General features: G+C 41.1%; 1 protein-coding gene across 1 annotated transcript; it reads right to left on the reverse strand.

Moving 5' to 3' along the window:
* Window positions 1-310: 310 nt before the first annotated feature.
* Window positions 311-8,090, reverse strand: gnat2 (guanine nucleotide binding protein (G protein), alpha transducing activity polypeptide 2). The gene is made up of 9 exons (XM_030055747.1): window positions 7,766-8,090; window positions 4,549-4,591; window positions 3,806-3,947; window positions 3,506-3,663; window positions 3,187-3,315; window positions 2,787-2,916; window positions 2,540-2,693; window positions 1,683-1,894; window positions 311-1,132 (listed from the first exon to the last, which is right to left on the reverse strand). Exons 1-8 carry the CDS (start codon window positions 7,869-7,871, stop codon window positions 1,704-1,706), a joined length of 1,053 nt encoding a protein of 350 aa, XP_029911607.1. The 5' UTR covers window positions 7,872-8,090; the 3' UTR covers window positions 311-1,132; window positions 1,683-1,703.
* Between the last annotated feature and the right edge of the window lie 4,913 nt (window positions 8,091-13,003).

The following is a 13,003-nucleotide window of genomic DNA, read 5'->3' on the forward strand; positions in this document are numbered from 1 at the left end:
AGAAACAATATTGTAGAGCTCTGTGACGCACTGTTGTGCTCCTGCCGAGGGCCCGTCTCGTCCCAGCAGCTGCTCCAAGCACAGCAGCTCTCCAATAATGTCTGGCTTTATTGTCTCCTCTCGCGAATTGCCTCTGTAACACCGCCACGTCCCCTCTGACTTGAGCAGGAACTCTGATAACGGCAGCAACGCCACCAAGAAAAAAACAACTGACAACCTCAGGCGCTCTGACAACATTGTTTTCAGATTTCAATGCACATTTTTCTCCGAGTGGCGCTGTGATTCTGTAGCAAAGGCGCAGAGACGCGAATGAAGTTAATGCATCTTTATTTCATGCCTCTACATTTCATAAGAAAGGACAAACTCAATACATTTACAATCCCTTTTCACAATAAAACATTGTCCCTCTAGAGTTTCCCCCTCTCTCTCTTTCATATATTTCATAGATTTGAGTCTTTCAAAATATAATTATTAATCTACTCTTATGTACAAAGTTTCTCTACCATGTTGGACCCTCTTTAATTTAATCATCACATTAAAATGTAAATGAATTGAAATACATTAGCTCTATATTTAGTAGATACATGTACAATTTGGTTTGTAATCTGGATATACTGTAAGCACTGGGAATATCTGTGATACCTGCTCAGCAACTTTTTACAGTTAAAATATCGAGACCACAGAGACTACTGAACTTAAAACAAAAAAAAAAAAAACAAAGTTGCAGTTTTGCTATTCAATACATTAATAATTTCCCCTGGTTATTTTATTTTATTCATTTGATAGGGTTTGGTTTCAATAGTAAATTTAACCCACAATACAGTAGTCAAAAGTCACATCTTAGGAAGCAGTGATGGTCAAGTGAGCACCGATCTCAACTTTTTCTTGCAGAAAGCCGCGTATCCACAAGGACATGGTGACTTGATAGTTGTTTCAGCCCAGCTGGATGTGCACTGTGCTGCAGGGTCGTACTGTCATGACAGTGATGTGCTAGGATCAGTCAAGGACGGGGACGGGAAGTGATGACATTAACACAGCAACTGGAAAAACTAAGGATCCGCTGTGCTCTATCTGTACACTCCTCAGTTAATGCCAATATGTCAGGTGAAGGGTTAAGGTAGGAGAGGAACCTCTGCAAAGGAGAACAAAATTAAAAATTACATTTCAGAAATGTTCCATTGCTTCCCAAACTTGTTTTTGCTATCTAGTCATGAAACAAGCTCAGAGCCTCAAGATATCCAGCACTCTTCATAGGTAAAATGCCTTGCCATACTCTTTAACTATTTTGCTTCACTCATGGTGTCAGGCACACGTTACCCACAGGCTGTTTGGTTCAATATGTTTCAGACTTAAAAAATGAAGAGATAAGTAGATGTGTAGCCTCAAGAGGCGCTGACTGAGACATTTCATCAGAAAGCACTACAGGGAATGCTCAATGCTTCTCATTATCTGCCTCATCCTCTGCACCCCCAAAGGGTCTAAATTGTCTGTGTGGTATGAGTTTGTATTAGCTCGTATTATAGCCAGAAATCGTTGCTTGGCAACACAGGGTCGGCAGATATGTTGTGCTGTATGATGTTTAAATTGAATTGCCAGGGGTCTGCCTCCAAATGACTGGCCACATCTGGACCTTATTACTCGGTATCAACAAAGTCCACGGGATTGATGTGGTCACTTCGCACCTTTTTTCGCTCTGGAGCTGCTTAGAAAAGACCGCAGTCTTTAAGGTTTTCTTTGATGATGATGTCTGTCACAGCGTTGAACACAATCTCGACGTTCTTTGTGTCTGTGGCACAGGTCATGTGGGAGTAGATTTCTTTCACACCCTTCTTCATGTTCAGGTCCTCGAACTGCGTCTTGATGTAGTTGCTGGCATCCTCGTATGTGTTAGGACCTACGAGGAGTCAGGAGAGCGTCTTTATTGACAGGGTTCAAAAGTTTAGTTTGAAAAAAAAAAGATGTCTTTTACACTGACACGTCTGCATGTGCATCAGTGGATGTCAATCATCTGACATAAAAATTAAATGTCACAGCTTGCATAATGCAATTTGATTGAAGGAAAATCTCTAAGGCTGTCATTGTCTGAACTGAAATCCCGAGTCTTTTAATTAATTTCATGTGTCTTTCATCTTGTCAGAACAATTTGCACAGGACAGGATCACATGGAGGGGGTGCTGACCTTCTACACTTGTTTGCAGAACAGTGGTTAGACGAAAAAAGGAATCACTGGACTTAATGCTCACATATTTTGCTTCAAGTTAGTTGCTTCAGTCTAGTCTTTGAATTCTTCTTTTTGAATTTCTTGTTGCTGAACTGATCTGAAGGCCCAAACACAATTCGGCATCATCTGACTGTGACCATCACTCACTACATGACTTACACTACATGACTTACAAAAGAGTTAGCGACTGCAGAACTGTGACTGTCCTCAGCAGGTATGATTCATGAACCATTAAAGCTCTCCAGAATTTGTCCTGACAGGCACTCAGGCTCGATACAGCTGAAATGCTCTTAGCTTTGCAGTGACAGCCGGCCTTACCGTCATAGTCTGGGAAGCAGATACTCAGATGGACTTTCTTGATCTTCTCTAGAAAGAGATCCTTCTTGTTGAGGAAAAGCACAATGGAGGTTGTTGCAAAGAATCTATGGTTGCAGATACTGTTGAATAGATGGAGGGACTCGTGCATGCGGTTCTGTAGAGGTCAGAGAAGAGCAGGGTAGGTGAGTGACTGGCCTTTCTTTCTTTAAATATGCTTCACGATATGGGTAATGGGGTCCCGACTCACCACTTCATCGTCCTCTACAAGCACCATGTCATATGCGCTGAGTGCTCCGCAAAAGATGATGCAAGTCACACCCTCGAAACAATGGATCCACTTCTTCCTCTCTGACCTCTGGCCACCCACATCAAACATCCTGTTCAAGGAAGAGTCAAAAAACATCAATATCTCTAAATTCAGTCAGCTGTTGCCGGTGGGCCGAATCATTGTGAACCCTCTGAAACCTAAATGAAATTCCCTTAATGTCTTTCAAAAATATTTAAAACGTGCTGCTTTTGCCTGCAAAGATGTAATTCCTTTTGTCACAAAGTGCAGACTCTTGTAGCTTTGTGTGCTGGTGATAATGTTTAGGTTTCGGAGGGTTACCTGGTGTCAGGGCCTTGAGGTAGACTTGCTGGTGACTCACCTGAAGTGCAACTCTTTGCAGGAGAACTGTTCTTCAATGATACCAGTTGTCTTGACTCGAGATCGCAGCACGTCCTGCTCAGTGGGGAGATAGTCAGGCTTGCAGATTCTGTCCATTTCAGCGAGGTAGCTGTGGGTTTCAAAGTAGATGGCACAGCATTCAGACTTCAGACACAGCATGAAATCCAGTTTTTATACAGCATGATGCAGCCCTTCTCTTGAGTCAGCTTTTAAGTGGGAGTGGAGCCACGTAATGTTCGTCATTTGTGACCCCTCTATGAATCCCAGCAGAAAAGTATGAGGCTGTGTGGTTTACTCACTAGCCAGCAGAGTCGTTGAGTTGGTACTCAGCAGCTCTCTCAAAGGAGGCCTGCACACCAGAGTCTTTCCACAGCTTCTTGATGACATCAGCCAGCTCAGGAGGCATTGTGCCTTCCTCGATGGAGTCTGACAAGTTCTGCAGCTTCTGTGCATCCTCCTGTAGTTGAGAGCAAAAAGCTCACCATCAAAACACAGTATTTCCACCGCAAAACTTATATAATCTTATGCCAAAAAGGCATTCAAACATTCATGATGTGTATTATACTGTATGCACATGAAAGTTTTTAGTGTAATGAGACCTGTGCAGAGGGTGCTCCAAAGTCAATGCCCAGCATCTCCATGCCTCTAATGATAGCCAGCGCAGACTGCAAGATGTTGCCATAGATGATTGCTCTGAACTCCATTTGTTCCTCTTTTGTATAACCACCTTGATGCAGAATCCTTTACAGAGGAAGACGAGTTGAGGAAAGAGTGTATCAGTCAAGCACAAAGCTTTATTATAATTAGTATGTTGGTGGATATGTCATATGGCTACTCATAGAAATGCAGAGTCCTCTGTAAATAAGTAAATCTCAATTTCTAAAAAAAAAAAGATCAACATCAAGTAGAGTTCACACTATGGTCGGATGCATTGCTGAAGAAGAGCTAATGTCATACCTATACAAGCTATGTTAATGTCTACTGGAGCTACATAGTCATCTCACAGTGCCACCCTGTGGTGGGTTCACAAGTTCATGTATCTCTCTCTGCCAGAGTGAAACTAACTGGACAAAGGCAAGTGCTGACAAATCAGTGTAAGCGGATGTTTGCCCTGTTGACCTTTGCAATTGGCTTCACTGCAAGTGAAACGGCCAGAGATGCAGGGGACTTTCAGCCTCCTGTCTGACCGTGTCCCCTACTGGTGAGCTTAGAGGGATTTTCAACTCTCAGCTTTGTGATTCCTCATCATCACTGACATGGTGTACAGGACACAGTGTACTCATTACTTTAACATTTGAGTTTTACCAATCAATATTTGTCAACGCCTGCTCATTTTACTTACTTCATTTGTTTTACAATGGTGCTTTTCCCTGACTCACCAGCACCTGGAAGAGAAGACAAAGGTTAGCACTGACACATCCACTCTGACTCTCCTCCACACCAGCAGGCAGTATAGTGAGTATGGTCAAATAACTTCATCAGTTCAAATAAAACACTCCCCAAAGCAAGTGTACACACGGTGGCCTAACATGAGCATGGCTGTATAACATGATTACAATTTAGCTGACCCCACAGGAAGCACCGGGCTTTAATGCCTGTATTGACAGCCAGAGTAAAGGCATTGTGCTCTGCAGTGGGCGTCCCTGGCTGTGAGCTGACACTTTATAGCACAACCAAAGACTAAAACTAACGTCCTGCACTCGCCACAGGCACCCTCGGCTCTGGCTGCACACTAATTGCTTGAGCCTTCACCATGTCACTCCTGTGGCTTTCTGTTATTGGCTCAGGATTGCCTAGAAACTATTATGGGTTACTCTCCGCTCACATTCTGCAACAAGTTTATTTTGCTCATTTGTGATAAGGCGGAAATGTGATAGTGTCTGGTTTGTTCTCTATCAGCTGTGATGACTTTTAGATTGCCTTTATTTTGTCCCTGTGAGTCATTCTTCCATCCTGTGCTAATTTTTTGAATGTGTCTGTGGCATTGAAAGCCTCACTTTTTAATAGGCAACTGTGCTGAAATTGACATTCAGGCTGTTATTCTGCAAAAATAGATGTTCTTAATTTTTAGAGGATGAATTTGAGTGTTTAAGTCATCAACTTGTTAAGATCTAGGATAAAGCAATCCTGTAATGCAATCAGCTTGAATTTCTAAAAGTCAGGAAAGTGGATAGACATGCTCACATATTTGGCATCGACATGTTTTTCTGTCATATTTATAATGGTCAGTATGGAAAAATGACACAGTGACCCACATTTTTTAACCACTTCAGGAGATGCAGTTTGAGGATAGGAAATTATGGCATTTGTCTGTCTACTGTGTCTACTTTTGGTGAGTCACACTTTTAGTGAAACATCCATTTCAACAGCCCCATTCAGTCCTCTTTGGTATATACACTTTTAGTGTATTGCTGGAGAGCGAGGCAGTTTTTTTGCGACTACCTAATAAGTTTGATGGTTTTCAATCATGAACAACTGAGGCCCAACAGTCTGCCGGTTTTCATCGCTGCTGATTTCACGTGTTAGCCTAGTTCCCTATGCCCAGTGAAATCAGCTGGTGTCCGGTTTGATTTGAGTAAAAACAAGCTTACTCATGTATGTCAAAACACTGCTCTGATGCAATCCATCCACAGCTGTCTGTCCTTGTCCACAAGATGGCGCTCTTTCTAGCTTTTCAGATCCAGGTCTAACTGACTTACCTCTGATACAGTTACTGGCTGCAGCTTGCTTGCAATTCCTGCACAGATCTAATGGATGAGTCTGTTTGGTCTTTAGGAGTGTTTGACACTTTTCTTACAGATGAGGATTTTAAAAGAAAAAAATGCATTGTTAAGGCAGTGAGAATTCATCAGGCTCTGTTTTAGGTGAACTGGTCAACTGAGAGTCAGTTTTAATGGTAGCTGTTAAATGCATTTATAGATTAAATACTTGAACATGCACCACCAGTGCCGTTAAAAACATGCAGCGCAGATACTAAAGTCACTCTCGGGACATGTATGAAACTATTTTATCCTACACAGTGATTGCTTAATTATACTGTAATACAAAGCCTGTATTAAATTCCCCTCAGCCTTGTGTATATTTATCTGTTTTGGTCATTTTTGAGTATGCTGTGCCTCAAAATTCACTTGCTCATAACAGATGCAAGGTTGGCAATGCAGAGCAGCGCATTTGTAATGAGATCAAATCAAGCAGCTTTCCTTCTGTCTCACCGCGTTACATGGAAGCACCCACTGATGATGCACGCTGCTGTTAATGGCCATGATGATTTGGACGTGATGATGATGAATCAGGCTTTATACCTTACTGTGCGTTATGGATGAGTGTAGAGACCGAGCAGACCTGCCAAGTGGATCTGGGCTAAACCGGTTAGCTAATCGGATTGACATATCATCACTGCTGTGCGGTGATTCATTTAGACCAAAGGCTATGATCTTTTAAGTACCAATGTCCTTCCATTAGAAGTGAAAAGGCATTCTCTATTTTGACAGATTGCAGGTGTATCGTCGGTAAAATGTGGTAATCGGTGTGTTTGCCGCCGCAGTTTGAAATTTAATCGTTATTGTATTTGTCTGATCTGTAAAAAATGACTAAATCCTTTTTTTTTTTTTTTTTTGAATTAAGGTTCAACATTTGAGTGGACTAGCTTTCCTTTTTCAACGTTTTTGTTCTTAAAAGTAGATCTCCACAGTGGCAAAACTGTGTACTTGCACAGCACGGGTCTAAATTTGGCATATCTATGTTGGGCTTAAACAGGTCTATTGATAATATCCAGTGATTTTTTTTTCTTTCAGGACAGATAAATTGAGAACTGTTCTGCTGTTTTGTTTAGCCGTAGAAAGGACATCTTGTAATCTGAGCTTGATCTCTAATCGCTATGTTAAAAGATCAGCCTGTAACCCTTTCGCTCCCGCTCTCACTCCATCTAAAGCCTTTTCAATTTTGCTGCACAAGCTTAGACTGTCTTCTCATCTCTCATTCTCTAATAAACTAATGGAAGAGTCTTACCCGGAAAACAAATAATCTGCAAGGCTTCTAAATCCCCCCTGAGTATATTTCATATCTAACTAAGCACTGAGCAGATGTGCCAGTGCAGTTTTACACCTTCAGATGTCTCGTGTCTGAGAATCAAGAACTACCCAGTTAAATGAGCTCAAAACGTCCTGAGGGAAACATCCAGCATTTACCAGAGAGAGCAGTAATACACCTTTTTTTTTCATTTTGAAACTTGTCATCATAAATGTTAATTGGAAATCAGTTCTCTCTCTTTTTTAACTATGCAATAAGTGGTTTGGCTCACAAGGCTTAATGAAAGCTGGCACAGGTAACAAACATCCAACTTGGATGTTTGTTACCTGTGCATTTATGCCTGGCACCTGACTCTGCAGACCTTTACCTCCATTAAAAAATGTTTTGCAAAGTTACAAAGTTAAATCTGTAAAATGAACTCATGTGAAGCTAAAGTCTATGAAACTGAACACCTCGGCATCTCTGCGGTCTGGGACTAAAGGTCCACATGCCTCCTGACTCCACAAGACTTTATTTTTCAGTGCACTTACCAAGCAGTAATAGCTTGACTGTTTTAGAATCCTTATCAGCATCTTCCTGGAGTTGTTTTTCCAACTCCTTGGACTTTTTATCTTCAGCGCTTGCTCCTGCACCCATGCTGTCGTCCTCCTCAAAATCAAGATCCTCGAGACTGGTAATTTTGACAGTTCTCCGCGAGCAGCTACAGAGAATCTGGTCACAGCACTAATCGTGCTGAAAGGCGATTTCCGAGCGGAAGGGGATTGGGAGGGAGGTGCTTGAGCCTTCCTGGCTTCTTAGGCCCTTTTCGATTAGATGATCAGATAGGCACTCCTCTAGGGTCAAATCAATCCAGCAGCTCTGTCCAGCCCCAGAATCCACTTTTTAATTCCCTCTCCTTTAACCTCTGTCTTAGGAGGTGCCTCTTCCTGATTGGTCAATCAATCCAATTAGTAAAACAAGGGCAACAGTGAATGATGTAGGGGAAAGGGAGAATGAAATGCTTTGACTCTTTGTATTTGAGCACACTATATATTTTCAAGTCCTTTGGGTGTACAAAATGTTAAGATTTTTTTTCTCACATCTAGAAATGATTGATTAGCTTTGTGCATATGTATATATTTATATATTTATATGCATGTGTCTTTGGTTGTGTTACACAGCTATGGTGTAGATGCAGTTGAAAAAAAAAAAAACAACAACTTATATTTCAGCCAGAAACACCTCAGTCCTAGTGTATTCTCCCCTTTTGTTCTAAGTGGAAGTCACATGGACATCCCAGGGAGCAAGGCATTAAAGTCCCGTAAACTTCTTATAGTTAAGACGTTTAAATCCCAGGTGGTGTGGTGCCTGCTAAATAAAGCAACTGTCACTACACCACGATGTTTAGTGATGTTCAGTGAACATTATCATGACCTAAACATGGCTGCCAAGGTATTTCATAGATATCAGCCTCAATAATCTTTACCATACTCAAAACAATACTAAAAACATTGAGGTATTGTTACTGCAGGAGCAGCAGTTCTCAGTATTGTATCTCTGAAGTTACGTAAGTGTGTTGTGGCAGGATTGGATCAGTTGATCTGAACAGATCGGTCTTGTAGAGTTAAGGATGGGGGTCAGTGGGCCTTGTATTCAGGACTGTTACGTTCCTGCCTGCATGACAGCTTGATCTATCAATTAATGCAACATAATGAGATATTTTAGCTTCCAGACTCAATCAGAAGAAAGACTGATATACTTTGACTAACAAGTCACATGCATACACACTGTTTACACAGCTTTGTTTAGTGTACTTGACTGTAGAATCACTCGTGTCCCAGTGGGGAAAAAGAAAAAGATTTGCCTGTGTTATATTTGAATCATCAATTTTCAGCTGGATTTCAGTTTGCAATTATGTTAACTGTCTAAAAATAAGACAGGATCCTTACATTTATGCATACATATATTTATTTATGCATGCATATAATGTTGCATGAGTGTATTCAGGTTTGCTGAATATTCCATGTGCATTAAGCGTGACCCATCTTAACTTTGAAAATAGACAGTAGAATCAAGATGAAACATGAATAACATCTCTCAGCTGATATTTGTTTTCTGAGGCTGAAGATACATGACGGATTGATAGAGCAGAGAAGTTGCATGTCTAGTTTTGGCATTCCTATCACCACTGAATTTAGTCATGTAATGTAGGGGTTGTCATTCATTCAGACACTTGGCCTTTAGCAGACACCACTGATAGCAGTGTTCCCACCAAACCAGTTTTCACCATGTGTCCATCCACTTCAGAGGCTTCCTGAGCTGCAGCCAGGAAGCCCTTCATGGTTCAGTCGTCCAACCAAAATTAAAGAGGAGTCTTGAACCACGGGGCACAAAGAAGGATCGTTCAGTATTCTTTCAGCTCTGGAGAGTGGATCTGCTTGTCTGGGATTTTGTATCATGCTTTCATATGACTTGGGTTGTCTTGTTCAAAGTGTTGTTGCAGCTTTATATTTTTGACAATATAGTCAGATCAAGTAAAACCTATTTCAAGGGCAAGTGGTGCATTTGTTTGCCTGTGACATGTGGCTGGGTGCTGGTATATTGTGGATTTTGAAGAAGGTTTCAACTCCCTGTTGTCAGAAAATGTGCATTTTCCACCTTTTTGTAAGGCATGATTGTGTTAAAGAATGAAAATGAAGTATTGGGGAAATGTTTAAGCTTGCATATCCTGGGGTTAATTAGACTTGAGGCAGATGAAATATTGCAGATTTTCTCTGATTACGACTCCTTTTTATGTCCTGCCATTTTAACACCTGGTTTGCAGGACATTATGCCGCCATGGTGACATCTGTCTGTGTGTGGAGACATTTGGAACACATTGTCGCACAAATTTGCATATAAATGAAGGAAAACTGATATTCTTACACATCCTATGTGTCATATGAAGACAAGTATGGTGATGCAGAAATAAATGCATTAATTTGCCTAATTGATTACATCATTATGGTACTGTATCAGGGTGATTTTTGCAAGATATTGAGTGGCCCTCATTTAATCAAGCAGTTATGGGTGTGTTTGGCTGCCATTCACTGGTAATACTGGACATCAGCAGGAGAGTACTGAGTGTTAATCGTGCTTCAGTTCTGGAGCCACACCCAGAGGCTGTGAGAAAGTTCATTCAGCCTCCTCAATCACCTCATTAAGCTTTCTTTTTTCTATATGTATATATATATATATATATATATATATATATATATATATATTTATATATATATATAAAATTAAAACACTCTGATTGTACAGACAAACCTGGACTGTGCAGCCTAAATCATGTGGAGATAACTGGATTTTTAAAAAGTTTTTGTACAACTCCCATGTATTGATTCCATATGTTGGTAACCACTTTCATGTCTATTTCATGTCTATATGTTTATTGCAGGTTTAAGAGAGCTTGGGTCTGTCCTTCAGTCAGCCAGACAGTCCAAGATCTGAGTTGAATGACGTCAGGGTCAAAGAGGCTCAGAGGGTATCTGAGGGATTGACAGGCAGGGACCTTTGAAAATGAGTGGCCGCACATCACCACATGACACATGAAAGACAGTAAATACAGTGAAAATGACTACAGGGGAATTTTAGCTCACATGCAAACCATGTTAACCTTTTCTGCTGTTAAAATCCATCCAGTTTAAGTTTTTTTTTTTTTATTTTCTATGTTTTAATTCTTAAAATATTGTTCTCTTGAGAAAGTTTGGGTTTAGAAGCATTCAGTTCTGGCAAAAACACACAGCTATGCTACATAATACACAGAAAATTCTTAACAGTCTTTGCACACTTTATTTAAGAAAAAAAAGCCTCAAATCTTTAACTTTGCTTATTAGGAGAGCGTACTATATGCGTAGTAGACAAGTCAAAAGTCAAGTGGCACTTTCCATTTCAAACTGCCTCAGCACCCTTTGTCCTGAGGTATTGAGTGTTACGCTCACGTCACTCTTGCTAAGCACGTAGTCCTAATTGCCCGGGGCAGGTTGCTTGGGATCTAAATCCCCCAAACGCTTCCAAGCAGGCTAATCATGGCAGCCCCTCTAGTGATGGCAGCCAATCCCATTAGGCTCTAGGTTGTGTAGCCCGGCCTTGTGCTCAGTCCCAGCGTCTCTGATCTGTTGACGAGATTACCCACAGAGCCTCAGATCAACCCCGAGAGGCAGGGGCTTAGCACATCATGGTGGCCCTCTGCGGGCTGTGGGTGCTGTGCAGAGCGGTGGGCGAGCAGGGAGGACAGCCTGACATGTCGGGGGGAAACTGTTTAGCAATATGCTGCATCTGAGGGAAGTGATGAATAAGGGTGCAGCCCTTTCCTCCACATCCATATGGCCAAGCTGCGAGAGCTGCCAGCTATGTCACTGACCTACAATCACGCCACACTGAGACAGGCTTGTTTTTGATCACGCTGAGCCTTGAAGGCAGATTATGCCGTTTCAAAGGGGAGGGCACCCTGCCTTGTTATGATGTGGTGAAGAATGCTGAAGGCCACTCAATTCTCAAAAGAATATAACTTAGAAAGAGTTTTTTAACCCCGTTATATATACATTTGACATTAAAACATGAGATTCAAGACGGACATTTAAAAGTGTGACGTTAATTCTATGGGTTATCAGTCTTGACATGAACCTGATGGGTTTTATCCTTCCTCAGCCTCATCCTCACCATTGATTAACAGAGTGGTGGACCCTCCCACTTCAAGGTGCATAGTCTGCCTTTAATTCTTGAACACCTTGTATTATGGTGGTGAATATAAGCATGCATGCTGATCAAACATGGGGCATATATTACATTTAAATTGCCTTCAGAGAGAAAAGCAGGAATGCAAACCCCCAACAAATACACAAACACACCAAATAGGTATAGCTGTGAAAAAAAACAGCAGCAACAACATACAGCTGAGTATTGCAATTTTTTTCTTTTTTTTTTTTTTGGAACACCGCATTGATTCGCAAGCCTCTCGATTCAATATTCACTATGTCGCTGTCATATGTAATGACATCTGCCAGGCAGCGTTAAATAAGTGCATTGTGCCAATTCTATTTTCACAAATTGGAACTGGAGTATATGAATTAAATGCTTTTGCCACCCAGTTTATTATATATATAATATAATATATATGTATTATTTACTATGTTGTATATTGTATTAGTCACCCAGGTGTAATGCAGTAGCTTGTATTTTTTTGCTCTTTTCATACATTTTCACTCAGTCCTGTAGACTGTTGCAGTGTAATGTGATACAGATGTGACCCATATATTGTAATGCTGTATGTCTTTGCCAATGCCCAGTCCTACAAATAGATACATAGGTAGGCATTCTGTGCAGTAATAATGTATAATAGGATATTAAGTGTATATTTTCTCCTTTGTTAACAGTAAAAATTGCTATGGTTGAGACACACCCTCAGCAGTAGAGCAGCAATCTCTGTCACTCTGTCGAATTTGGCTGTTTCTACAACAGGAGCCGTTGGAGCGCACTGAAATGAAAACTAAATTGTGTTTGAAAGAGACCGGTGAATGCTCTTTTCTTTTCTGATGACCTCTGCTCTTGGTTCAGAGTGTGATGTATGGTGCACATAGGTGCAGATAGATACGGTCTAAATCCCTCGCCAGCTCCACCACAACAGCTGATCAGTGGTTCACACCCACTGATGAGCTTGTGTGCTTTAGTATGCAAGCACCATAATTAGGTTTACTCCCACTGATGACGCATGGGAAACCATGGTGATACCACAGTATTTACACACA

Source organism: Myripristis murdjan, chromosome 7, assembly GCF_902150065.1.
Source record: "Myripristis murdjan chromosome 7, fMyrMur1.1, whole genome shotgun sequence".
Lineage (NCBI taxonomy): Eukaryota > Metazoa > Chordata > Actinopteri > Holocentriformes > Holocentridae > Myripristis > Myripristis murdjan.